This window comes from Camarhynchus parvulus, chromosome 1 (genome assembly GCF_901933205.1).
Source record: "Camarhynchus parvulus chromosome 1, STF_HiC, whole genome shotgun sequence".
Taxonomy (NCBI): domain Eukaryota; kingdom Metazoa; phylum Chordata; class Aves; order Passeriformes; family Thraupidae; genus Camarhynchus; species Camarhynchus parvulus.
This window is the reverse complement of record NC_044571.1, coordinates 91,459,487-91,486,848: the sequence shown is the minus strand read 5'-3', so window position 1 is coordinate 91,486,848 and position 27,362 is coordinate 91,459,487. Positions and strand designations below refer to the sequence as shown.

At 46.8% G+C, this 27,362-nt stretch overlaps 2 protein-coding genes across 3 annotated transcripts; both read left to right on the top strand.

Annotated features, from left to right (window-relative positions):
* The first annotated feature begins 719 nt into the window (after positions 1-719).
* Positions 720-4,153, top strand: TEX55 (testis expressed 55). Of its 2 annotated transcripts, none has more exons than XM_030956303.1 (4): positions 720-831; positions 1,754-2,200; positions 2,477-2,539; positions 3,198-4,153. In XM_030956303.1, exons 2-4 carry the CDS (start codon positions 2,036-2,038, stop codon positions 3,249-3,251), a joined length of 282 nt encoding a protein of 93 aa, XP_030812163.1. In that variant the 5' UTR covers positions 720-831; positions 1,754-2,035; the 3' UTR covers positions 3,252-4,153. The 2 variants fall into 2 exon arrangements, 1 of the variants encoding a protein (XP_030812163.1); XR_004061085.1 differs by lacking the exon at positions 720-831 and adding an exon at positions 937-1,065.
* Positions 4,154-15,661: 11,508 nt separating this feature from the next.
* UPK1B (uroplakin 1B) lies at positions 15,662-27,362 on the top strand. The gene is made up of 8 exons (XM_030951667.1): positions 15,662-15,778; positions 20,911-20,998; positions 21,522-21,722; positions 23,233-23,307; positions 24,020-24,130; positions 24,411-24,590; positions 25,355-25,438; positions 26,060-27,362. The coding sequence occupies exons 2-8, from the start codon at positions 20,930-20,932 to the stop codon at positions 26,108-26,110; spliced, it is 771 nt and encodes a 256-aa protein (XP_030807527.1). The 5' UTR covers positions 15,662-15,778; positions 20,911-20,929; the 3' UTR covers positions 26,111-27,362.

Sequence of the window (27,362 nt, the reverse complement as noted above, 5' to 3'; positions counted from 1 at the left end):
CAGGAATTTTGTGAGCAGCAGGACCAGGGCAGTGATTGTCCCCCCTGCACTCAGCACTGGGGAGGCCACTCCTCAAATCCTGTCTCTTCTGAATCGAACCCACTTCTGGGGCCCTTCACTACAAGACATTGAGGTGCTGGACAGAGTCCAGAGAAGGCAATGGAGCTGGTGAAGGGTTTGGAGCACAAGTCCTACAAGGAGCAGCTGAGGGAACTGGGAGATGCTGAGCTTGAAGGAGGCTCATGGGGACCTTATCCCTCTCTACAACCACCTATAAAGAGACTGTAGCCAGGTGGGGGTTGGTCTCTTCTGACAGGCAACCAGCGGTAGGACAAGAGGACACAGTCTTAAGCTGGGCCAGGGGAGGCTTAGGTTGGACATCAGGAAAAATTTCTTCACAGAAAACATGGTTAGACATTGGAAAGGGGTGCCCAGGGAGGTGGTGGAGCCACCGTCCCTGGAAATGATTAAGCAAAGACTGGACATAGCCCTTACTGCCATGGTCTAGCTGCCATGGTGGCGCCCGGTCACCGGCTGGACTCGTGGATCTTTTCCCACCGATGAACTCCGGCATTCCCGCCCCCCCGCTCTGGAACCCCGCCCTGGAACTCCGCCCTCACCCAAGATGGCCGCGCGGCCCTCAGCCGCCCGCGTGACGTCAGCCGCGCCGCGCGCCGAGGCACGTGACGGCGGTTACCGCGGCAACCGCCGCGGCTTCCCGCGCCCACCCACCCACCTCTCCCCGGCTACGGCGAGTGGCGAGCGGCAGAAAGAGCCGGCGCAGGCGGGGGGCGAAGCGCCCCCTGCCCTTCCCTGCAGAGCCGGGGGCAGGTGAGGGAGAGCCCCGGCCGGGAACTGCTCCTGCGCTTCCCGGGCTGCACCGCCCCGCCTCGCCCCCTGCCCTTCCCTGCAGAGCCGGGGGCAGGTGAGGGAGAGCCCCGGCCGGGAACTGCTCCAGCTCTTCCCTGGCTGCACCGCCCGGCCCGGCCTCCCACCGCCTCCCTTCTGCTCGGAGCGAACCCCCTTGTCAAGAGGAACATCACCCTCCCTCCCAGTTCTAGGAGGGTGAGCGCAGCTCCTGCTCCCCTTCGGTTCTCACCCATGCCCGCTTCAGGCAACACTGCAGCAGCCGGGACTCGGGATGGGAGAAAGAAACAGGGCAGGACTGCCCGCACTCAGTCGCAGGTCTAGGGATGGGAGTGAGGGGCACGGACACAGCACAGTCCGCGGCCAGCTGCTCAAGGGGTACATGGGCAAAGGTTGCACAAATTTCAGCTGCTGCTGTCAGGGAGCAAACCTGGAGCTGCACCAAGCAGGGCATGAGGCAGGAGCTGAGGGTAACCACAGCACAGGCAGCGTGCACATCAGAGGGGTCACCAACTGTCACAGGCAAGGAAAGGACATGGGTCGGGTCTGGGATCCATCCGAGGGACTTCCATAGACACAAAGCTACCTAGAATATCCACTCAGAGTCACCCTAGGAGAACTAGTCAGCGAGGATCAGGCACAGATACAACTGCTGCATAGTTCAGTTCTGAAGGCTTGGGCCAGAGCTTAAGTAGAGTTCCTGTGATCATGCAGAAGGTGCAGGTGGAGCCAGTCACAGAAATAAACTCTGTTAGCGCATGCTTTAAGTGTGCATATTACTCCATCTTGTGCAGCATATTTGCAGAGGATGGAGTAATATGCTATGTCTAGTCTGTGGAGGTAGATGTTTTAAATACTCTTGTTCTTTATCTGCTAAATATTGTAGCAAGGGTTCGATCATCATTCAGAATCTGAAGTGGAGGAATCTGAGGACGACACACCCATAGTTGAATCCCCACCTTCACTGGATGACTTACCTGGCGTGGAAACACCAGCATCTGCAGCCCAGCCGTCTGTAGTGGAATTGCCAGTATCTGCAGACCAGCTGGCTGTCAAGAAGCCACCACATTCCGAGCACCACTTCCAGCTCATTGTATAGTCTGTATCCAGGGAAAGCTCACCTGAGATCAGATCACCTGTGGGTGAACTTCCAGGTTTCAAAGTCAAGATGCACACCTCTGAATCCACACAGGATGGCAGTAACACCGTTGAGGCTGTGTTGTCAGCAGCAGAGATTGCATTTGAATCATTGGAGAATCCAGAGGATTTTGGAGACCCCTATCAAGTTGCCATGAATTATGTGGAGGAACATAAAATTCTACAGATATTTCAGGTGAAATACATATTTCTTATCTTTTTCCAGAGGCTTACGTGAGGAGCTTGGCCTAAAGTTAGCTTGAACCAAATTATCCCTTCCCCAGATCCTTCCTTGCCCTATGCTGTCTTAAGTATTGACTTAAGAAAAAGCAGTAGAAAAGGACCCTAGATCATCTTTGGTATCTGAAGAGATTCTTGCTTTTTAAAATGCAGATGGCATTGGAACAGGAAGTGCAGGCACCCATCTATCCAAAGATCAATAATTCTTTCCTCCTGTTTGTCTCTGTCTCAGGATATCACAGAAAAACTGCTGATCCATAAGCCTGATGACCCCTTGGAGTTCATATTGCTGGAGGTAGGGTGCCTTGCTGGGGCTGTGTGGGAACAGGGTCAGCTTTGCAGAGCACACCAGAATCATGGTCAGCCCAGGACTGTTTCCCTGACTGTGTGTCTGCTGTCTTGGGAGGGAGAAAAGCACTGACAGCAGCAGAGGGCCTGGGGTGCAAGGGACCATGTGTACTCTGAGAAGAAGGAAAGGTATGGAAGGGTGGGGAAAGACTGGGGTGAGTGTGCCCTGCAATTACCTGAGAGGTGAGGGAAGCTTAATGCCAGAGGTCTCTGTGACCCTTCTCTAGCTGCCTCTATCCCAAACTGGGAGGGAGCACTTTTTCTGCCCACACCCCCCTATTCAAGAGACCTGTCTCTGCTGATCCTGAAGGGTATTAAAACACAGGTAATTCAAAGTCAGTGAAGTGAGACAATAGTTTGGGAGTGAGTTAGAAGTGTGGATTGCTTCTTGGGAGGAGGAGGTTAGAAGAAAGAAAGCAGACAGAGGAAAAGGGTGCCTTCATTGCCCTCCAGTCAGTCAGGAGAGGCACCATCCTTGAGGTTTGCTGCTGGGTTCATGGTGCACTAAGCAGAAAACCTCCAGAGTAATGGCAGGGTCAGTTCTGGGCATCAGTGTGAAAGCAAATAAGTTCCCAAATGACTCTTTTCCTTTTCCTTTTGCCCAGGTGCAGTCTATGATAAATGCCAGGCAAGCAGAACCGGAGAAACTATCGGAATAGAACGAAGATGTGTAGGTGTTTCTAGAAGAGGGCTTGTGCACTCCTTTTGGCCCCCCTTGACCTTGCTGTTGTGGTATTGCCACACCATGCCTTCACAGCACCGTGTAGTCGTTAGCAATAACTTGGAAAAGATCTGCTTGTCTGTCTCTTGCCTGGTTTCTCTGTTTTGTATGCTTGTGCTTCCCCTTGGGTTTAAATCCTGCAACCAAGCTCTGGTTTGGAGTCACAGACTGAGATCTAAGTGTGCATGGATCTACATGCACATATGGCACATCTTGAACAGGCAGGTCTGCTGAACTTCTAGGTATATAAATGCCAAATCTCATATTTAGGCCAATCCACACTCTGCCTCTCTGTGCAGAAAAACCTCACAGTTCAGACAATGCAAGGACAAAAGCAAGTAGAGTTAAAAAGCAGCCCTGGACAACCCACAGCCTTCTTTTCTTATGCTGCATTGGTGGCTTACTGTGTCCAGTTATGCAGCAGCACCAATGCCTGTCTCATACTTTGACAGTTTGTGTCTGGGCTTTCCCACTGCCCCCAGAGCTCCTCTAATGCAAGAGGCTGTCTCTCTACCTCTTCCACACACTGGATACAGCTGTCTCACCCTTAATCACCCCTGCTGGACACTGATCACTCTGCTTTTTGGGGTGGCCCTGCCTGTATCATTGTAAGACAGTGTATAACCAGAACAGTAAAGCAACAGTTGCACACGCCCTTTATGCTTTCAGGAGACATTGTCACTCAGGAATGTGGGAGGTGAATAAAAGCAAACAAACCAAAACCAAGCACTGGTAGCCCAGAGAATAAAAGTCAAGGTACATTTCGCAAACACATCATTTGAACTGTGTTTGATTTTTGAAACAATTACAATTCTCATTTTCATACTATCCAAGTCTGCTTCTACCCTGTAAAAAAAAACTTCTTTCTTTTTCTTGTCTCTTGCCTGACAATTATTGAAAATGTGCAACAGAGCATACTGTGATTTTGGCTTAATAGATTGTCTTATATGCAATAGATGCCAGAAAGGGTTTTTATGTCACTACAGGCTTTTTTCTTTTTTAGGCAAGTGCTCTAATTTCCTGATGAATGGTGGTGTATTCCCAAATGACTGTTTCTATGGCTATGAAGAGAGCACCATAAAAACTTCCATCTATCTATTTTTAAAAAAATAACTTATGATGATTGGGTTGTGTGATTCTACACAACACAGCTTGGGCGCCAAAAGTCTGGGAATAACAGAGGGCAAGTATTTGGCATACAAATTCCATGTGTGAGATGAGTTTCCTTTCTATCTGAGTTTCTCAAAAAGGATCAGTTAACTCATGTGTTTCAAGATTGAAAACAGGTAAGCACCCCTGTCATTCATAGGGAAGGGAGTTTTCCAAGGTTATTGTGAGCCTAAAGATGGCTCAAAATTCAGATTAAATCTTCATTGGTTTTATAAGAATTTTAATGTAGACTTAAGCATCTAGGTGCCACTGCAGCAGTGAGATGCTTTTGAAATCCCTACTTATCTCCAGCAACTGGAAAAATCTGACACTGAGAATCTGACATTGATCTGCTTACAAATTCTTGACCAAAAATGTATCAGGCTGAAAAACAATGCATACATGCCCTGTCCTAATGTGTCTCTGTGGAACAGGAAATGTATGGAAGATGAAGATAGTGTTTGAAGCCTTCTCATCTCTATGGTCATTCGTCAGCACACTGTCCCAGGAGATGGAGAAGCTGACATGTCTTTGAATTTTGTTGTAGAGCAGGATTAGGGTGCCTTGGGGTACAGCCTTCACTGTGTATTTCCTGCCTCTGTCATTTGGGTATTGCAGTTTCTTCTTGTCTTTTGCTTACAAAAAGCTGTTGACCTGTAATATGTTCTCAGACTATAAGTATATGCCTTCAACTTCATGTCAGCATTAAGGGAGTTATGCAAGGGAAGATCCTTAATTCCTCTCTTGGGTAGGTTGAAATGAGCTGGAAAGCAGTCTTCTTACAGGTGACAGAAGTTTTGCAAGAGAGGCCCTACCCGGTGTTCCTCAGTAATCTCAGGGCCACAATTTTCCTTTGGTGGCCTGGCCACCTCATCTCATGCTAACAAAGTTGCTGTGTGGCAGCAAGAATTACTCCCCAATACACATAAGAGTGAGCATCTGTCTTGTCTATTTCTCAGAAAAGAGAAACTGTTTTCTATTCTTTTCTTTCTATTAAGGAGAGGTCCTTCTCCTTTGAGGAGCAGTTTTCTAGAGATGAATGAGGCTGTACCCAGGACAAGTTCTGTGGGCCTGGAGTTGGCATGTGTAGATGGCATGGGACTGGGGAAGGCAGTGGGCAGTGGGCCAAGGAAAATCCTTCAGCATTCAGAGTTGGGGGGGAGGGTATATATAATCTCTGAGCAAGGACATCGATCAAAAATCTCGGGGTGCTTACCATAAGCTAAGGAGAAATGTCACTTCCTTTACCTCAAGCTTCTCTGATGAATAAACTTAATTTTATGAAAACAAAAAGCATCCTCCAGAATGTTTGCAGATTACAGTGTTTAAGGTAGTGTCACACAGCTGTATTTTTTGATCTGCTTCAGAATTATTCTGAGAAATACACTCTAGCTCTAGAAAAAACCCAACTTCCCATTAAGGCACTGCTGTTTGTGTATAAGAAGGCTTTTCTGTGCTGAAGAAAAGAAGAAAAGTTATATTTAAAATGGAAACTTTTACTGTAGCCTTAATTCCAGAGTGACTATCCCTTTTCCACAATTTCTTTCCAAAACCATTGGATCCTTATTTCTTCTTTGTAAGTGGACATTTATCAACATGACATTAAACTGTCATTAAATTTCTTGCCTTGAGTGCTCAGAAGGAATTAGCAGTTCCTCGTATGTAACCGAAACTCTTCCATATAAGTCCTTACAGCACACTAGTCACAGCACATTTGAATGCCCTCCAGAGTGCTAAGCAACGTGACTAACATCTGCTGTTTGCTCTTTCTCCTCTCCACAAGGGAAATGGCTGTGCACTGAAGTGCATTCTTTTAGAAAGGGTGGTTTGGCTTTTTTACCACACCTGTGTATCTCTGTGTACTTCCAGTGGATAAGTCATGAAGTGGAAGGTGTGGAAGCTGGAGGTAGTTTGTAGTTCCCAAGGATGATTCCTCTGCAGTATGAGCTGGGTACTGAGAAAACACATTCTTTTCAAGGGAGAGACTTTTTTGTTCATCCATGGACAGACACAGAGGTGCAACACCCATCTAATCTGCCAAATGGCAAGGTCTTATGGTGCCCAGACTGTTTCTGTTGTGAACCTTGTGCTCCTCCAGAGGCAGGATGCAGAGGAGCCAATCAGGAGGAAATTACAGTCCCTGTGAAATAGGTCTCTTGGACTAAAACATCAGTTTCTTTTTTCTGCCATCTCTGTATGGAACTTGAAAATACTCAGCTGCCCCAAGCAATACTGAAGTTGCCTGTGTACTGCTTCTAACCAATGAGGGGAAAAAAGTTGTAACAGCTGATTAAAAATCCTTTGGAAAGTTCACACAGCCTCTGCTCTGGTTCTTAGGTGAAGGGCACAAGCAAGATCTCCCTTCAATGGGCAGCTGCTTACAGCATGAGACATTTCATTGTGACTCACTGGGTATGAATCACTGCTATATAACACCAACTTTAAGCTAGTTAAATGCCATTGATTTCAAAGTTTCACAATCGTGTGGAACTCATAGTAGGCAGCAGCAACTGCTTTCATGTCTGAAATGGAAGAAAATAACCTCTGGGTAAAGTCCAACAAAGAGCTTAGCTAAAGAGAGCTCTGGCTGAAGATTGGAGAATGTGGAGGTGCTTGGAAAGGGAATATAGTGAGGCAAATTGATCAAACCCTGTCTGATATGCCTCCAGGTTGTATTCCAGAGAAAGCTTCTCTTGACCATTCTTTCATCCAGATGAAATGCAGGAGAAAATGAAAGAAACATTTCCTTAAGGTCAGGAATTCTTATCCATGGCTGCATTCCTTTTTTGGGGACTGTCCTTATGGACAGCACTGATGTAACAACATCACCAAAAGCTCACAGCCACAGTTTGACATACAATAATTAAAAGAAGAACTTTGAGTTATTGAAGAGGCATGGATTGGATGAATATTCATCCATCATCTCCTGGAGAAAGGCAGTGGGCTGGAATGTCACTGCAGAACAGATGAATTTAGGCAAAGCAGATGCAAGAGATTTCTGTATATATAATTCAACATTGGAAACTGACTGTGGACACCCAGTAGTTGGTCTGTTTTAGAAATTCCTGGTATGAATGAATGGTGTGGCTCTTCTCTCTCAAGGCTATCATCTCAATTCCCCATGCAACTCCTCTCACAGATGGGAGTAACTCACCCTCTGTCACAGACCCTATTGTTCTCAAGCACTGGGAAGGAAATCTCCATAGCTTATTCATCCAGGAGTCTGGGGTAAACTATCTTCCAGGGCAGAAAAGAGGAGGAACTGCTGGTGTCATGTCATAAACTGCACTGAAATAATACCAGGAAAGAAACAATGAGATGGACTCATTTTCTTTTTGACATTGTTACTTTGAGACCAAAATGAGCATCTTTTTTATTGTCATTAAAGAGGCAAGTGGTGGAGGAACATACAGCTGCACGGAGCTATCTAGTGCAGTTCTCAAAATTAAAAGGGAAGCATTGTAGCTAAGGGAGTGCAACTCTCAGTTTACACTTGCCATGAAAACTTCACTATAAACTTAAAAGTCTTTAAGGCAAATAACTTACTTAGAATCATGTGGTCCAACCTTAAAAATTATTATTAACTGGGAGGCAGGATCCATGTTAGTGTTAGGGAGTTGGTAAGGAAAAGAGGTGACCTCTGTCCTTCCTCCTTCCTGTTCCACAGCTTAACTTCTAGCATAAAACAGGAAATGGGTGAATAAAGGATGTGTAATACTACAGTTGTTTGTTAATGGAGAAAACACATGTCATACCAGCCTTTGAAGAAAAACAGTTCCCACCTTGAGGAGCTGTTGAAGTTTGGATAGGTGAGTAGACATTAGAGGGAAAGCTGTATTGCATGCAGGCAAATGGTCAGAGACTCAAAGGTTTTTAACGGTGTCTCAAATTTACATAAACATCATGAATGTGATAGTCCCTCTGAAGAGCAGATCAATGCCAGCTCAATCCCACTATTGTTTATACAATATATATATATAGAAGTATACCCTGGGTCTAGCACAGTATCCTGCCTTCTTGCAAGGAGATTCAGTGAAGGACAGCATTGCCAGTTTGCTGAAACCCCACAGTATTGAAAGCAAGCACTGCCCATTGGAGAACCCAGCTTTTGGCCCTGTTGTCTCAATCCTTGGTAGTGTAAGAGTGCTATCTTAGGAGACTCCTTGGGCATGGTGTGATGCCATGATGAAAATATATATTGGCCTTGGCAGATAGGAGCACATATGGGAGAAGTTTAACAACAGCTCCCTACGTTTTGCCCCGTTAGATGACTAAATCTTTGTAAATGAAGAGCAAAGCCCTTTAGAAAGGTAGAAGCTGAGCTAACTTTTCCTAGTTAGCTTCCATAGACCTCTTAGTAGTTGTTCTAAGCCTTCCTGGCTTTTCAGAAATCACGTATGGAAAAACATTGTTGGAGTGGCAGGTTAAAGAGCATCTTGAACTTAAAAAGAAAAACAGAATAAAACGTAACCTTGCCTATGTGTGCCCATGAGAGGGCAGCACAGACCGGCTGAGCCTTTGCTAGAGGTTAGTCAGAGGTATGAGTTTACATCCCATGGAGGAACTACAAGCAGAGGCGAAAAGATCTGTGTAGAAGGGCTAGATGGCCTAAAGCACAAGCTCATCCGTCATCCACCTGAAACTGAAACCCAGGTGCAGCTCGGTACAGGCTTGAGTGGGTCAGACCCGAGGTGCACGGCACGGTCTGAATCTCAGAGATTTCTCAGGGAAGTTTCCCGTTAGATACTGGAACGTTGAAAGAGTTTCAGTGGAAGAATTTTGGACAGTGCCTACAGTTCTGTTAAGGCAATGAGTCGGTGTGAGACATCAACCACACCCTTGCCGAGGCAGAGGCTGTCACCCCGGGAGCACTATAAACTCGCCCGAGGCGGGTGCTATTTATTTCCATCACGGTGTTGCACCAGCCAACACCCCTCTGCTGCTCCCGCTCCTCCCACTGCCAAGACTGTTGTGATGCAGCTCTAATTGACTGTCCTCCTTCTTTCTGCTGGGTACTCCAGCCCTCTGGCAAGGTGGATGGTGGAAATGCTGAGATAAATGAGACATATGCTTGCAGCAAGTGTGTTGGAAACTGGGTACTGACAGGCAACCATATGTAGATGGCAGTGCTCCACTGCCAGCCCTTTGTGGCCTCCTGCATCAGATGCAGCTAATGCAGAGGAGGCAAGCAGTGGGTTTGGGAGGAATGAGGTATCCCCAAACACTCTTCAATAATAAGCTGGAGTCAATGTGAAGAAATTTCTTTGGCACCTTGCAAACAAGCAGTAAACATTCTCAAACAAGATCCCTTCTTTGAAGCATGTTGTGGCTCATGACTGACAGAGAGGATTTTGGAGGAGAGATTTTTAACCATCAGCAAGAACAATGCAGTCACTAGATCCAGACAGAACAGCTTGTTCCCAGTCTGTTAGGGGAAACTCAACTGAACCAACAGTAGTAAAGGACCATCATAGTGCCAAGGCTGTTTGGGAGCGGGATTGCATCCTAATGGCTGTATTGACACTGACATATGCAGCCTTTCAGAGGCCAGGTTTCATAACCAAGAGCAGTACAGAGACACTGTCTAGCAGATCTTCCCTGGACAGCCTTTTAAAGAAGCTATCTAAAAGGCAAGCAGAAAATTTCTGCCTTCTCAAAAGTCTTTTCTCCTGCCAAAGATCTCTGCAAGCCCAGGCAATCATTTGCCAAGGCATAATGAGATTTCTATCCTCCTATGAGCCTTCCCTTTGAGCTCCTCCTCTATGAAGACAGGCTGCCAGAGGTGAGGTTGTTCCTCTTGGAGAAGAGAGGGCTTAGGGGAAACCTCACTGAAGCCTTCCAGTACAAGGGACTTATAAAAAGGAGGGAGAAGGACTTTTTATATGAGCAGGTAGTGATGGGACAAGAGGCAATAGCTTGACACTGAAAGAGGGCAGGTTTAGATTACATGTTAGGAAAAAAATTCTTTACTCAGAGGGTGGTGAGGCACGGGAAAAAGTTGCCCAGAGAAATTGTGGATGCCCCATCCCTGGAAGTATTCAAGGCCAGGCTGGATGGGGCTCTAGGCAACTTAATCTAGTGAGTGGCTTCCCTGTCCAGGGCAGGAGGATCAGAACCGGGTGATCTTTAAGGTCCCTTCCAACCCAAACCATTCCATGACTCTGTGATTCCATGGTTGCCTGTGGCCAGGCTCCTCTTCAGAGTGAGCTGGCCTGCCCTCATCTGAAGATGAGATGCAAGAGAACACCGTGTCCCTTTTACTGGCCCCTTTATGCCCTCAAGGGTGTTGACTGTGGAGTGTCACTCTTGGGCTTGGTTCCCCTTCCCTGCCAGGAGAAACTCCTGCTGGTGGTAGGGGAGTCGGGGTAGAGCTTGACCTATGCACTCTCCCATGCTCCTCTGTGCTTATTTTGTCTTCTGGTTCTTGTGGGTACAAAAATGTGACCTGTGGGCTGCTGAAAGACCTGGGTGAGATCAGCAGCTCTAAGATGTAGATTCTTTGGTCTGGATTTTCCTCTGCAGAAATTGGCCTTGGGCATGTGTTGAGGCTCTCCTACAAATTCCCTTCATAGTCAGCACAGTAAGAGACATCCTTAGGGTGAGATTTAGAGCCCAAATCTCTCTCAGTGAGTACAAGAAGGCACCCTGAGAGTCTCCTTTATTAACAGTAGCAGCAGCCAATAAAGATTAATCTTTACAAGAATCCACTACTTCTCTATGCTTTTGTGTTGAGACCACTGAGGAAGTGAGCAAGAGCAGCTGGTCTAATTGTTAGCAGTGGAGTACCAAGATGTAATTTGTTATTGCCTTTACCCACACGTGCAAATATCGCTATGAATACTAGCCCAAACCTCCCTGGGGAAGCAGTTCCCTGCTTGACCTCAGTTCTTTACCAGATAGAGCAGCTTTCTCCCAAGTTGTTTGTCCTTTCTGCTTGCTCACATTCAGGAGGAACATTCTCTTCTGAAAGGCTGAAAGTACAAATTTTCCTGCAATCTCATGATTGCAGTAGCTTGGGCTTTACGCAACTACCCAAGATTGCAAGTTTTAATGATACCAAAATACAGATGTGGTTATAAGTTCATGAATAAAGCTACCCTACAAAATTGGAAAGATAAGGTGCATCCCTCTCCTAACCCAAAATATTGAAAAACCCCAGTACTTGAGAGTGTGCCCTATAAGCACTCTTCTTAGGAATGAAGAGTGCAATGCCATATTCATTGCTAAATGCAAAACCCCAGGATTGCCAGCATCACAAAGGTGCTTTGTATCTGTGTTCTCTGTAACACTCTTTGCCAAGGTAGCTGAGGTTCCAGACAGAAGTTACTGACTGCAAAGTTACTGACTGCATTCCACATCATACTAAATATATATGTATATATACAGTTCTGCTTTTCAGCCTATATGTTTGCAGGTTTAGCTGGGGTGGCCAGCCCAGTGGCCCGGTGGTTTATCCTAACCCACTATAATTAGCCCATGGCTGTTGCTCATGGTATGCCATTTGTCTCCCCACACTCAGCACTGTTTGGTAAACAATTTCAGAGACAGAGTTGCTCTTCCCTGATCTCACTAGGTGGTGTTCACTTATTTATTCTCTGCACCCCACAGTTATTCCTCTCTCTCGAGGTTGAGAGATATAGAAGTGGCAAAAAAGGGCAAAAATGTGGCCAAAAGGGGGAGGCAGCTGTAGCAAAAGACAGGGCTCCACTGGGAGGTGGGATGCAAGGCTGGCAGGAGGCCAGGCCAGCTGCGAACCCAAGAGGCACCGTGGACATCTGTCCCCCACCGCCTGCATCCTCACCCCCTGTGCGGAGGCACTGAGCTGGGAGAGGAGGCAGCCATTAGGAATTCCCTTCTACTCCGAGGAGGAGCTGGCTCCCGGCCACGGCACGTGGAGGGCTTGGGTGGCAGACACAAGCCTCAAACCCAAATCTGGCCCAGGGAAGGAAGGTCAAACTGCGGACTGGGAAGCAGCTGTTCACAGCCCTCCCGAGAATGCAGGAGCAAAGCTGGGTGGCAGGAATTGGGGCTGGGGCTACGGGGAGCAGTGCCCTCAAGGAGGAGGCTGCTGACCCAGCTGATGAGGTCGGGACTCTACCAGGAAAGGTGGCAGCCCCTCCACTCATGGGCAGCCCCTCTGCAGCATGCCGGCTTTACTCCCGGCAGTGCTGCCATGAACTTGCCACCATATACTGGAGGGACAATCATTAAAAAGTCCCTTCCTGGGACAAACAGACTGTGTGTGTCAAGCTGAACCTGTGCATGTGAGCACAGGCTTGGCCAACACTGAAGCCACATTGGTAGGGACAAGGGATTTCCCAAGCCCAGTCCCTCAGCCGTGAGCTTTGATGTCAATGTGCAGCACGCCAAACGCAGTCAGGAGCCTCCTGCTCACGGATGGCAGCGGCTCTGTCATGACACTGGCATGAGGGGGTCACAGAGATGACTCCTGGGAGTTTGCTACTTTGACCACAAGCTCCTTTTCCTTCTGTGTGCTCGCTCCCTCCCTAATTCCTCCCTCTCATATTATCTCAGCCTTAAATCATTATTTCCATCCTATGAAGAGAAGAAATTCAAAGGATTCAGGAAGGTGGGAAAGTATTCTTAGAGGTGAAGAGCGGAACCAACACACTGGAACTAACCACAACATCTAATCAGCCCTTCTCAGCAGCTTTGGGCATCCTCTAGTATGCCTTCCATACCAATTTTGAATAAACACAGCATACTTTGTGACAGGCATGTTCTAACTTCGCCCTGTCACCCACTGAGCACGTTACAATAACCAAATGATAGATCTCCTGAGAAATCCATTTTCCACCTCCATCTGAAAATAGGCCAGGCTGTGGCCTCAGCATCTGACCATCCCTGCAGATGAAACCCCAAATGGCAACATCTTCACTCCCAAGTCCCACTTTGCCTTTAACTTACTTGCAGCAGAGGTGTGCACATATGTGCATACACGTGTGGCTGGATACACAAAGCACACACGTGTATGGGTTTGTACCCGTGCACATACACACATCTGGTTCTGTGCAGGGTGTGCCCACTCAGCAGTCTGGAGCTTTCCCAAGTGCAAGAGCGTGCACAAATATGTGGGTCTGGCTGTATAGAAGAGTTGGTCCATCTGAAGTACGCCAGCACAGACACAGTCCTACAGGGGAGGCTAAAACAGCTGCAGGCACCCCACTGGAGGTATCCCTGTGATAACAGGGGCTTCCTAGCCCTGGCTTGTCAGCCCCACTGTGCTCTCTCCCCAGACAAGGTCTCTGTCTGACCCTCTGCTCTGTACAGACATTCATGTAAACTCATAGTCTCACCTTGTTGGCACACACCAAAAGAAGTTCAAAGAAACAAACAAAACCCCCATTCCAAGCCTCTCCTTTCCTATATCAAATTTCTCTCCAGAGATCATAAAAAATATTCTTACCCAGATTCTAAACCAGATTAGCAAATTGTGAGAGCCAAATGGTGGCGGCAGCTGAAGGGTGACCACCACCCAGTCCAGCCTGACTCACTCTTCCAGCCCAAACAAGGATTCATTCTAACAACTTTTTGCAGTGCCCTGGACAGGGCTACAGAGCTGCAAGAGCTCAGCTGCACCTGGGTTCTCTTCCAGCAGCTACTTTCAGTTCTGGTGATTGGCAAGACTATGAGCTTCACTGCCAGCTTCCCCTTCCCTCTCCTCTCTTTCCTCCTCTTGTTTTCCCAAGACAGTATTTCCACAGCTGCAGCCTCTTTTCTCCTCCCAGCTGAGATGTGATGGGATGTTTTACCATGGCAGGCTTTTGTCTAATCACTGCCCCAAGATCTGCCCAACTGTGATGCTCAGGAGATGGAGGCACTGCTTTTTCCCCTGCCAGCTGCTCTCGGTGTCCAACAACAATGATGTGAGTCTGCCTTCCTAGAGCCCAGGACACCAGCTGGTGTGAAACACCTGGTCCCACCAGCATTGCCAAAATACGGGGTGGCAACTGCACCAAAACAGACTGCATGGGTTTTAGGGAGCAAAATTAGTGGGCAAGGAGGTCTGAGTCCTTTAAGTCTAGACAAATCTGCATCTGTATTCTTGAGGGACCAAGGGACTATTTTCTTGTCCCTTTCTAGTAGATCAGGCTGGCTGCAATTGATGTGTCTCCTTCTGCTTATGGCTGTGGTACCTCATGGAAAGGGAAATGCCAAAAGTACTGTCCTTTCTTCAGGGTTAAATCTCACACAGACCTCATGGGAGAGTGGGATCTCTCTTCAGTTGTCTACAAGTACCAAGAAATCCATAAGACCCTTTAGTGAACCATTGCTCACTAATTTCACACAAAATATTTGCCAGGATTGTCACCAATAGGGCATACAGACTTTATTTTCGTGCTTGTTTTTTGACTTGTGATGGGCTCTAACATCATGGAACTCCCATTACCCTTCCCAAGCCTGTTACTTATTTGGCTGGTTTTTGCATCAGCAGATGAAGAACAGCAAGTACAACCACCTGTGCTTTTGCCAGAAATATGCTCAAGGCACCAGTAATGTGAATCTTGACTTTTGGCAAACTTGTGCTGGAATGAGGGTGAGAGGGGAAGGTGAGAGACCTTCCTTTTCTGTTGTTGTTCCTCAGCCATAGCCGTTCTCAGTTCATCACAGGCCAATTAATACATATATCTGTTCTTCATTTTGCTCTGTCTTAATAGGACTGACTACATGGAAAATCCAGAGTGCCCAAGGAAATGAAATATTCTCCCCACTTTTCATGTCATCCACAGTGTCCTGCAGAGTAGCCAACACTTACACTTCTGTTTCCAAAAAAATCCCAAGCTGAATGAAATGAAAATGGATCCAACCCAAACAACTGGATCATTCCCGTGCTACATAATTAAATAAAAACATTACAATTAATTTACTTTATTTTTCTATTCAGTGCATTCTTCTTATACCTACGTTCAAACAGTGACCCAGCAATCCTCGTATATTTACGTCCTTCCAACTTGCCCATCCTCTTTAAAGTTCAAGTGCCTCATATGAGTGACTCACTCATCCACCCTTTTGAGAGTATAAGAATAGAAATTCTTTAAAGCTTTGTGTTTTCAGCACAACGACATTCCGATATGATCTAAGAATCACAGAGACACCCTTCGGTCCCAGGAGGACTGGGGAACAGGTTTGGCTAGAAAAAAAAGTTTTCCTCATGTGATGGGCACCCCACCAATCACACAGCACGCTCCTCAGCAAACTGGGCCCTTTAAAGGGCAGCGGAGGTGGGAGAAAAGGGCCTTTTCAGCTTTGCAGGTGGGTTGGGATTTCTGCTGGAAGCATCACGAGAAGAGAGTGGTGAGTACCTTGCTTTGGTCATGGTCTTCCTCTTAAAGAGGCATGAAGTGCCTATTAGGAGAAAAGACAGCTCTTACATTTAATGGTTTTTTATTTTAGTCCCTGGACTGTGTTTGGTATGTGGGAGTCTGGTACCTGGATAAGGTTAACTGCATGAAATTATTAGGTATTTCATTTTTCTTACCTCAGGCTGTGTCTTCTCTACGGCTATTTTAATTTGTTTCATATTTTTTCTCCTGAAGACTGGGGAGAAGGAAATGGAAAAATTAAATATGTTGTAAATCTGAGTGTTAAAAGAAAAAAAAGGAAAAATTGTTGTAGAGGAAGACGAATCTTGTAGTTCCCCCTCACTTGTGAAAATAGGAAAGTTTAAAAAACCTGCTTGTTTTGGCTGTGCTGAATTAATAAAGGAGAGAGGAAAAACCTACCTCCCAGCTCTACTTACAAGGTAATTATGCTTGATGATGATTTACCAGCCACACCACTGTTCACACAGGCTTCATTTCATAGCAATCTCTTTGAAAGGAAACTTAATTAGTCTGTGACCTCTGCTTGATGCTGAGCTATGTTTTTGCTTTATTTTTCTCCTCTGGTAGCACAAAATAATTGTCTGCCTCTTCCATTTCTGAGTGTGGTTGACTCCTAGCACACAAGAAGTTTTCTGTCAGAGGTAGAGCACTGGGGAAAGTCCAGCAGGGCAGGAGGAGTGCATGAGTTTGTGTCCACTGGAGATGTTTGCTTTGAAATAAGTAAACAAATGATGAACTGACATTTGTAAAACATTCAGCTTCTTACAGTGGAGTTCAAGTGATTCATCATTAACATATTAAATTACTTCCTCTTAAAAACTGTGCAATTCTGGAGGTGTCCCAAGCACTTAGTAAATACCTTCTTTTTAAGCCCCTTAGGGGATAAATTTTCCATCATAACCAATTTTTAACAAACCCCAAAAGTAAGTTTATTGCTGATGCATCGGGGTCCGCAGGCGGTCTGTGGCTCAGGGAGGCTTCCCATGGCACTGGCACTGGCCTTGGCACGGCACCTCCGGCAGCGGTTCCGCCTGGGTGACTTCCCTCCATCAGCACCCCAGGGCTAGCCCGGGCACCTTGCTGCTGCCTGCAGAGACATGCTCTCCAGCTGGGCTTGGACAGGAGGGGAGGTGCCCAGGCTCCTGCCCCGGGGCTGTGCGGGCAGGGAGCAGGATTCTGCTGCTGGGCAGCCGGGTTTGCTCAGCTGCACTCACTCGAGCGGGGCAGAGCCCGTGAGTCACAAAACAAATGAATCCTTTGTCTCTGCCTCCTTGCACCAGGGCATGAGAATGCAACGCCCTGAGCGGGGATGCTGAGGGAAAGGGAGGTGGCAAGGGGTGATGTGAAGCCCATACAAGCCCCAGCACCATGCTGAGAAACCTCCAGGAGCAGGGTGTGAAGCCAATGGTGCTCACAGGGATGTTTTGGGATGTCCCTTTGTCACAGTGCTTGACAACTAGCACAAAACGCAAGGCAATCGAAATGCCACCTGGTTCTGTGTTGGGCAATGCCAAATGAATTCTCATCCATTGGGTTTTTTGGCTAGAGATGGAGTAGAACTAGGCTAAGAAGGGGGAATTAATCTGTAAGGCCACTGAAATCCTGTCCCAGGGATATATAGAAACAGGGTGTGGAGGCTTCAAAAGATTGACCAGCACAATGTGTACAAGAGGTGCACAACAGACACTAAATCCCATTTGAATCCAGGAACTGTTGCCAGAAGAGTGTCCTTTCAAAGCCTGCCTGAGGTTATCACCCAAAACACAAGGGCAGAAGCCAGCCTCTGCAGAAAGGAGCTTCCTTTTTGTCTCCCACAGTTGTGCTGAGGGTCTCAGAGGTACTGAGAGTAAAGGAAGTGAGGGGAGGTCAAGAAAGCTTCAAGGGCATGAAAATAATAGATTGTCTGCAGCTTGTGGGTTAGGTACCAAGGGGAGGCAAGACTACCACTTCTCCTGGGCTCTGGCAGGCTCAGCTGGACCCCCATGAGCGTAAGGAACGTTTTGGGGGTGTGAGGGGAGAGGACACGGGAGAAGTTACAACCAGTTGTACTGCTTGTGACCAGAGTGTCAGGAAGAGTAAGAAGTATGTGCCTCAGGAGGGACACAGGGGTTTTTGGTACAACGAGAGCAACAAAGCTGCTTAGAGCATGGAGCAAAGTCTGTGGCAGTGATACTTGAATACCTCAGACCTAGATAGGTCACACCTAAATTACAAGGTTTCTAGGATGTGCTGAGGAACACCAGGTCAAGGTTGAAATTCCAGGACCTGGCTGCCTTCTTAGTGGAAGTTTTGGATAAAGGTTGCAGCTGAAGCTCCAGTTTCCTCAGGGGTTTCCTTGAAGCCCCAGGAAACTGCATTTGGATCGTAAAACTAATTTTAACAAGCCCAAGAAGAAGGCTTCTCTACCTCCACGTGTATTTGTGTCTGTGGGCAGAGGCTGCTGGTAGCTGTGTCTCTGGGGGTTGGTGGAGGGCTGCCCACCACTGTCCCACCCGGGGGTGCCTGTGAGTTGCCTCTGTGCACAGCCTGCCTCGGGCACGCCAGCCAAGCTTGCCTCATGCCTCTGTAGTCATGCACCTGTGCCTAGCGCTGTGCAACCCGCTCTTGCTAAACACAGCTCGCCTCTGAGGCATGAGGGGCAGAGGAAAGCTCCTGGTCTCCCACAGCTTCTCCTCTGGGACAGGTTGGAGGATTGGCTCTCCAGCTGCCCAGCTGTTGGCATGGCCTTGGACCTGCCTGGTCTCTCATCACTGACAGTGACACTGGGCCACCTGCAAGGGAGAGGAGGTCAGACAAGGGGTTGACCCATGTGGTGCAGGTCAATAAAGTGGACACCAAGAAATGAACTCTTTTAGGACCAATCACGTGGAGGTAGAGGGATAATTCATAGAAATATGGCAAGTGGGATTTTTTAGGTCTACAGTACATCCTTTTTTCCTTCCCTTTTCTTCTTCTTGGTCACTCTGCTTCCCCCTGCACTGCAATCCCATTGAACTTAGTCAAGGTATGGGAGAACCTTGGGTTGTCTGGAAGCTTGCCATTTTCCAGCTGATACCTGTGGTGGTGACTGTCCAGCTTTCCTCACAACCATAGCAGCCCACTGGAGGTGGGCTCACCCCAAGAGAAGGGGCTTGCTTTCTCCAGCTAATGTAACTGCAATAATACCTGCCCAAGGGGAGACAGGAGTGAGCCAGGTTCTGCCTGCCAAGGAGGAGAAGAAAGCCAGCTTGTGGAGAGGCAAGAGCTTGGGCTGGATGGACAGCCCATGTACAAGGTGTCAGTGCTGTTGTTATCCTCAACAGGGTGACACATTTAACCTTGCTTTTTTTAGTGCAACTGGAGCAGACCCACTTTCCCATGTAGCAGTCAGAGTTCAAGTGCCTGTGTTCAAGCAGTAAAGAGTTCCTTGCTTTTCGGATTGCTGCCTGGCTTGCAATGTCCCTTAGATGGCAATAACTAAAAGGTTTTTTAACATCTCTGGAGTTTGCAGCACACAAGCCCATGAGCCAGGCAGTGGTCTCTACAGCTCTCAGATGAGTGGGAGACCAGGATTCATCTTCGGTTTGGCAGACTCTGCAGTGTTTATTACAGAACACATGGCTGAACATTGCCCAGACTCAGATTTAACCTGCAAGACAGCCCCTGGACACCCTGGCTTGTCAGGAAGTTTGTCAGGGACAGAGATCCAGGTTGACCTCAAGAGCCTGCCATTTTCAAACACAGAGCTATACAGTTTGATGTGTACTGGGTCTGGCCTCCAAACACCCAGCTGGGACTAAAAAGTCTTCTCAACTTAAAAATAATGGCCACATATTATTAAAAAAATCCTACACATGCTATCATACAAAAATACTTAGGCATTGCCAATATAATGGTGAGAGCACTGTCTGCATGCCTAACCCTCACACCACTGCAGAGAGAGTGGTACAAAGTGCTTGGTTTTCGTCTGTCACTGTTGGAGGTCCTGCATACCCCAAAAAGGGCAGCTGCTGAGGAGGCAGGAGGTGGCATTTTTAGAGACATCTCACAATGTTCTGTTCCTCAGAAAGCTCCCCTTCCTTGAGACCTTTGTCTGCTCATATATCCCAACATCTTCTTTGAAGAATCAGGAAGTCAGTGGCTTCAGCAAAAGAGAGGCACAAGTGCAGGTACTCAGGCAGAAGAAGGACATTCAAGCAGTTTTTGCTGCTGTCTGCTCAAGCTGGGCTCACTGCAGCCTTTCTTTCCTGCTTTATATTTTCTTAACCACCTGGTAAATGTGGTTGTCTCAGGGTTGGGGTTTTTTCCCCTTACCCTCTCCATGCACACATGCTCCATCCCTTTCAAAGAAAAACTTGGTAGGCTCTGGTGTCTGAGCTTCTTTCTCCAAGAGGTCTCACACCTCTGACTGAAGCCTTTATGCTGCTCTCTCTGGAAGGAGATGAATTTGAGGCAGGACACCTGACTCTAGACTGCAGGATGTAAGCACTCTCAGGAATTCGGTGGGAATGCTACTTGGCCTGCCTCCCATGAGCCAGCTGCAACCTGAGCTGTCCCTCTCTCCTCTTCCTCCCTCACACCTGACTTGGGGCACTCAGCTCCCATTCCCAGCACGGGTGGGAGATGGGGCTGCTCATAGCAAAGCCCTGTGCTGAAGGTGTGTGTGGGATACAGCCAGAGCACCGTGGTTACCAGTTCAGTCCCATGGTGGTGCTGGTCAAAATGGCCCAGGATAGGAATAGGGGTGGAGTGAGGGTGCTGAACTTGTTCCCTCTGCATCCAGATGGAGCTGGTGTTTCTGGCCAGGTAGAGATGACACACCATGAGCGGAGGTTGTTGTGAGTGATGTTGTGAGGATGAAAATCCTCATCAAAAGGGAGCTGAAGACATCAGCTGTCCCCAAAGTGGGCCCAGTCTTCTGTAGCTCCAGTATCAGGGAGAGTTTGAGTTAGCAGATTAACACCTGGGGACGTCTCCTCTGAAACTACTATAAAGCAAGGGATGGGAGGTGTACAGACAGGCTGGCAAGTTCTGTCTGTCCTTCTCCTCACGGATAATTTGTGTTTCTGATTGAAGCATATTGTACTGGTGATTTAATTGAAGACTCTATTTGTTGTTTTCTAGGTTGCATGAAGAGTTAAAGATGGCGAAAAGTGATGATTGCATACACATCTTGCAGGGTCTGTTAGTCTTTGGGAATGTGGTCATTGGGGTAAGTGAAGTGGAACAAGTATGGGTGGAGGCTTCCTTCCAGTATGACACTTCTTAAAACAGCAGTTCTCCCTCTTCACTTGTGAAATCCACACATACATGGTCCAGTAAAGCATGAGAGAAGAGGATAAGGAGAGCTGTCCTAACGATCAGTTGGGTGAGAAAGGGACAGCAGGAACAGATCCACAGTATCAAGATGGGTGCTAGGGGAAAAGCCTTAGAACTGTCAGTAGGAGCAGACTAACATTTTTCCAGCCACCTCCCTCCATATAGTAATAGAACGGTTCTGTTCATTCTTTCTTAATATCCTCAAGTCCTGGGCCTGACCTCTGAGATCAAGGCTGGGTGAGATTTGCCTGCAATTCTTCTAAGTCCCAATACAAGAGATTGTAGAGCTGGGCTGAGGGAGTTGGGCAGCTCCCACTTGGCAGGAGGTTGAATTAAAGGAAAGCAGTCTACACCTGTTTCTTTCTTTGCTATTTCTTTGGGGAACCTCGAACTAATGGGTTTCTTGTGCTTCCCAGATGTGCGGCATTGCCCTGACAGCAGAGTGTATCTACATTGTGTCCAACCAGCATGGTGCCTACACTCTGCTGAAAGCCACAGAAAACAGTGACATCCACGCTGCTGCCTGGATTGGCATCTTTGTTGGCCTTGCACTCTTTGCCCTGTCTATCCTTGGTATCATTGGAGTCATCAGGGCCAGCAGGACCTTGCTGTTGGTGGTAAGTGTAGCAAAATTTGCCTTCCTATTGCTGCCAAACTGAACAAACGCTGCTTTGGTGTCCCTGGTCACCTTGGGAAACAACCAATGAGCAAAGACAGCTTTTATACTGATAAGGAGCCAAAGGTTCTTCTTGGTCATGGCTGTGGTGTCCCAGAAGGTGTCTCCTGTGAAGACTCATGCCCAAGAAGCTGCTGAACCAGGCTGAGGGAATAAATGGAGATAGTCACAGTGAAGGTTTGACTGGCTTGACCCTGACCTTGCCCTGAAGCAATGCAGGAGCACTTGTGCAATCACATATAGCTGGGATGTGGTTTAGATCCTTGTTTCTCCCCACCCCTTACTGCTTTTCAGCTGTCATGCACTATTCAGTTTAGGAGCTGATAAGTAATGACTTCTGTACAAGGCATTAGTAAGTGTCAGGATACCAAATACGGATGCAATGAAGAACATAAGACATCAGCAGGCAGGCAGAAATTACAGGGGTGGGGACAGAGCTTTGGATAAGCCAAAACAATGTTAAGATGTGGACAAATCTCTGTACAATGTCTTACTTAGTCATTTAGTATGGCAGTGGCAAAACTTAATTGGTGTTTGCATTAACAAAGGGTAGAGATGAAAACTCTGAAATGAGCTCTCTTGTGGATTACTGTGGGGTTGCAGGGTGTCTGTTTTAGACAAGAGGCACTCAGAGATCTGAACTCTTTAGCCAGGGAATATGCCAGAAAACAGCTGAGGAAACAGAATTCCCTTAACTCTGAATTTTGGTGCCTCAGCTGAAACCCAAGGCTCTGGTTTAGAATATATGAGAGGGTACAAGAGACAGAAACTGAGGTAAGTAGGAAAAAAATGCTTTAAATCAGAGAAGAACATTATAAAATGTGGGAGGAGGAACAGATACATATGAGAACTCCAAAAAAAAAAAAAAGGAAACTGTCAAAGGGATTATGCTGGAAAGGGAAACAAAAGAGTGAAAGAGACTATGAGAGGTGACCCTTGTAATCTGTTTTCATGAAGGATCTTTGCTCACAATGTAGGAGTGTTCAGGAAATCTGATTATGAAAATCAGGGGGATCTGAATGATGCCCCAAGCTGCACCTTCTCTTTCCCCAAAGTACAATCTCTCCTGCTAGGAGTGAACAGCTTCCTGCTGAAAAGCTTAGAGCTGGTAAGTGGAAGTGAAAGGACGGCACATGACACAAACATAGGTTGCCAATGAGACGCAACAAAGAAAAGGACAAGGTATTTTCCATGAAGGCAGGGTAGTCTTAATGCCATGAGGTTCTGATGAAATCTTGTCTGTGAGATGGAGAACAATTCCAGTCATTCCCCTTCAAGAAAGCAGATTGCAAACTGGAGCAAGCACTGGGAAGGGCTACGAGAACATTCAGGCTGGGTGAGAGGGAATACAATAGCCTGGCCACCTTTGCATCAAGCAGGGTTTCCAGCCTAATCTTGAAAAAAATGCTGAACTGTATCTCCAAGAACTAATTCTGCTGTTTTTCCCACAGTACATCATTCTGATGACTATCACTTTTGCATTTGAAATGGCTTCTAGCATCACAGCAGCGACTCACCAAGACTCAGTGAGTATTTCTTTCCTCATGTATTCTTTTAATTTTGCTGAGAAACACAAGTTCTAGGGCACACAGTCACCCTGTTCAGCGCAGTAAATATGATAATACAGTGTAAACTCACAGGACTACTGCTGAGCAGAAGACAACCCCACAAGGAAAAACTCCAACATCATTATTCTAATCAAAGAAATAGCTTTGTTGTTTCGAACATAGTTTTGTTGTTTTTAACATTTTAAAATGTTTAACACCTTGTGGTTAAGGAAATAATAGCGTGGGTTAGTTGAATCATCAATACAGTGTTTAGTCTTTCAGCTACCGACTGATTGATCTATCATACACAGAGAAGAAAATCTTCAGCGTTGCCCCAGGCAGTGTTACTAATGAGGGAAAGATTACATGGATTATTGGAGATACTGTGGGGAGGGAAATTATTTGTGGTGCTTTAGTTCCAACATACCAAATGCAATCCATAGCTTCTGCACAGCTCTTGTGATATACATCTAGTAGTGCCTGCTTGAGGTCTTCATCTTTGCTGCTCCTGCTCCTCAAAGCCTGCTCTTTATTCTCATGTGTAAAACCAGAGGAGAAGCAACATTCCTGTTCTCCAGCAGGACTCTGAAACAAGAAAACAAACCCTCCCCAAATAACCCTGGATTTGCTTTACATGGCCACTTATTTACATAGTTTCTGCATTTTTCTCTGGTGTTTTTTTTTCCTGTAGCTGACTCCAAATGTCTTCCTGAAGCAAATGCTGGAGAGATATCAGAAGTCAGATCCAAACAATAACAGTGACAATGAGGTCACAAAGACTTGGGATGAACTCATGCATCAGGTAACAACACTGAAAAGTCACTAATTACTAAATGCTCTGCAAGTCTGGAATTTCAAGTCCTCCTCGGAGCTGCTGGATGATAAAGAGGATGGCATCTGCCTTGAACCTTAAAGTTCTGGCACACTCCCTGTTTAGCTCGTTTATCAGACGGCAGACTGTCAAAGGCAGGCACTTCAAAAGTCTCCCCCATAAATCTGTGATTAATGCCTAACCGGTGTGCTGACATGTGCAGGGCTGTGACCTGGGCTCACAGAGACCCTTCCCTTCTGTGTCCCTGCAGAGCCACTGCTGTGGGGTGAATGGCCCCTCCGACTGGCAGGAGTACACGTCTGCCTTCCGCGACACGCACAGCGACGCCGACTACCCCTGGCCACGGGCGTGCTGCGTGCTGGATGCTAAAGGGCTCCCTGTCAACCTTGATGGCTGCAAACTTGGAGTGTCTGGCTACTATAACAGCAATGTAAGATCATCTCTGCTTTTTTCAGTTAGCATATATTAGTGCCTGGCTGGAAGGAAAAGAAACCTTTCTCCTTGACTGCAAGCTACAGGTGTTCAGAAGCTTTCTGGAGGAGAAGAAATGCCTGTAGAGTCCTGGCCATGTTGCTGAACAGGACAGGAATTTTTTTTAGGATAAAGTCTTTCCTGATGGAGAGAGAAATTTCCCAAGCCACTAGTAAGAAGTGACATCTCTAACATGTAGATGGACAGTAGCTAAATCAAACTTAGCCCAAAGATGAGAGTATACAATATGAGTAGGCAAATCAGCAGTTCTCCTCCTCAAGGAATGACTTTTCAGTAGACCATCATGTCCTATTCACTAGGCTGCTGGGTCATGAGCATCAGCTTCTGCACTAGCTTGCATTTCTAGAAGGCATTCAAGCTTCCAAATTTTCTTGACGCTTCTTGATTCTGGAGGTCAATTCTGTGTCAACTGTGTTTGGTTATCTAAGTGTACTTGGCAAGTGATGGCACAGCAAGTTGCCCTTGAAGTGTTTGAGGTGGGTCTGCTTTGTATTTGGAGCCAGAAACAGGTGGATTATCTGCAAGTTGTCAATAGGCAGTGTAGCTCTAGCTTGGTGTTTTGAGACCCTCTGAGCTACCCAAATTGCAGCAGGAGAGGAGCATGCCACCATGCCACCTCAGTCTCTCTCGGGGGTGGATAAGTTTGTCACCTTGCAGTGCAGGCTCATTGCTGGTGTTGAGTCATTCCCGGTTGTCTTTCAGGGTTGTTACGATGCTATTTCTGGGCCAGTGAATGCACATGCCTGGGGTGTTGCCTGGTTTGGCTTTGCCATCCTCTGCTGGACTGTAAGTACTTAATATTTGCTTTTATTTCCTCTTCTCTTCTCCTGCTATTCCACACCCAGTTGGGTGGAGGTGGATGACAGGACTGACACATTTAAAATGTCCATAGATTATCGTCATTCATTCATCACAAATCTGCCTGTAGCCTGCTCCACTAAGGGCTACATTTACAAGTTCCCCTTCATTCTGGCTTCCAGAGATGGGGAATTAGATGGCTTTCCAGCTTGCCGTGGCCTGCAGCAACCTGCTGCCATCTCAGCAATACAACACAGCAAACACAGCTTGCAGATGCTTCTTTGTGAAGGGTATTGGATCATCAAGATAGATAATTGAGCTTGTAGTTCGAAGATTTTGCATGAATGTATTCAGTACTCGGGCTTCAGCAGCTTCATGACAATCCCCAGTGAGCAGAGTGATAGCCAACTAGTTACAGCTGCATGTATCTTCTTTCTTTACTGTGTAGCTCCTGTGCAGAGAAAAAACTTTAAGATCCTCTGCCTGAACAGGCTTTGATTTTCAAGAATTTCTGTTACTCTCTCCTACCAGTAGGACTAAATGGGGCTGGGGGAGGGGTGGAGAGCAGGAAATGGGGGTCAGAGAAACTTAATAGTGTTGTCATTTCAGTTCTGCGTCCTCCTTGGCACCATGTTCTACTGGAGTGCAATTGAATACTGAAGGCCTGGTGTCCTCAGTGCTGTCCTGAAGAGCCATGTGAAACTGCATTTGTTTGTCTCCTGCTCCATTCTCCTCGGGCCATGGAGGATTTGAAGTTTTCCCACTACCTCTCCCATATATACTTTTGCCCCTCCAAAAACTTGACATAAAGAACTGATGACTGCAGGAAAGTATCTTCTTGTCCTGCTTTGCCCCTTGTTGTGCAGCCTTAATGCCTCCTGCCTGAAGCACAATCCTTCTTTCACTGTGCAAGAAATCCTGGAGCATAAGATGAGGGGAAGAAAGTGATCTGCTTTGTTCTCTGATGACATCAGAAAAGAAAATGTCCATTTACACTTGGTCCAGAAAAATGTCGCTCTAAAATTAGTTTGAATGTAAATTATAACACTCCAGCAAGGGCTATGGGAGCAAAACTGTAACCTCTTGTGACCAATAAGGACAGATGCTGCAAGGGAAAAGACTGCACATCTCTCTGTTATATTCTACTGATCAACTTCTGCTGCTGGTCTCTGTCACCCTTGCCTCAGAATAAGGCAAATTCTCTGAGCATTTAAGTGTGTCAGCAATAAAAACATGTCACAGATAGACACTCTGTTGCTAGTCAAGCCCAATAAAAGGCTAGCTCGCTCCTCAGCAGTATGCTGCCTGTATGCAAGCCTACCTCCTGCCACTGATGAAACTACTGCATGTGCTCCTACCTTCAGAAGTGCCAGTCCAGGAAAAGCTCCACCTGCTAACAAGGAACTCCTCCAAAAAAAGCTGTTCTCTACTTGGCACAAGATTTCATACATCTACGGGCTAGGATTTGTGCAGAACACAGGGGGTTCTGTGCTGTAGTTGCCTTTGCAAATGTGGCTGTTCCATGCTCCTGGTTTATTGTGCTTCTTGCTTTCGCTACCTGTGTGTAAATGGTCACACTCCCTGTGTCATTCCCCTTCCACATCCCTGGATCAGGTAGGACAAATGGCAAATAATGGCAGTGAATAACTCTTGCGAAAAAATGCAAGCAAGGAGCTAACTGAACCAAACCCAGTCCTTGCACCAGCGCTTGCAGTTTCCACTCAGTTCAATAAAGGCTGTTTACTTTGGCCCAGACTGAGCTGGTGTCTTTCCTAGTGAATGCTTCAGTAGTTAATGTATTGTGAGAAATATGCTCCTCTGTAGAACGTGTTTTAAGGTGAAGCCTCTTCCGTAGATGTACTGGTTCATGTCCTGATGCTTGCCATCTGCCTTGATTCTTTGTTTTTGTATA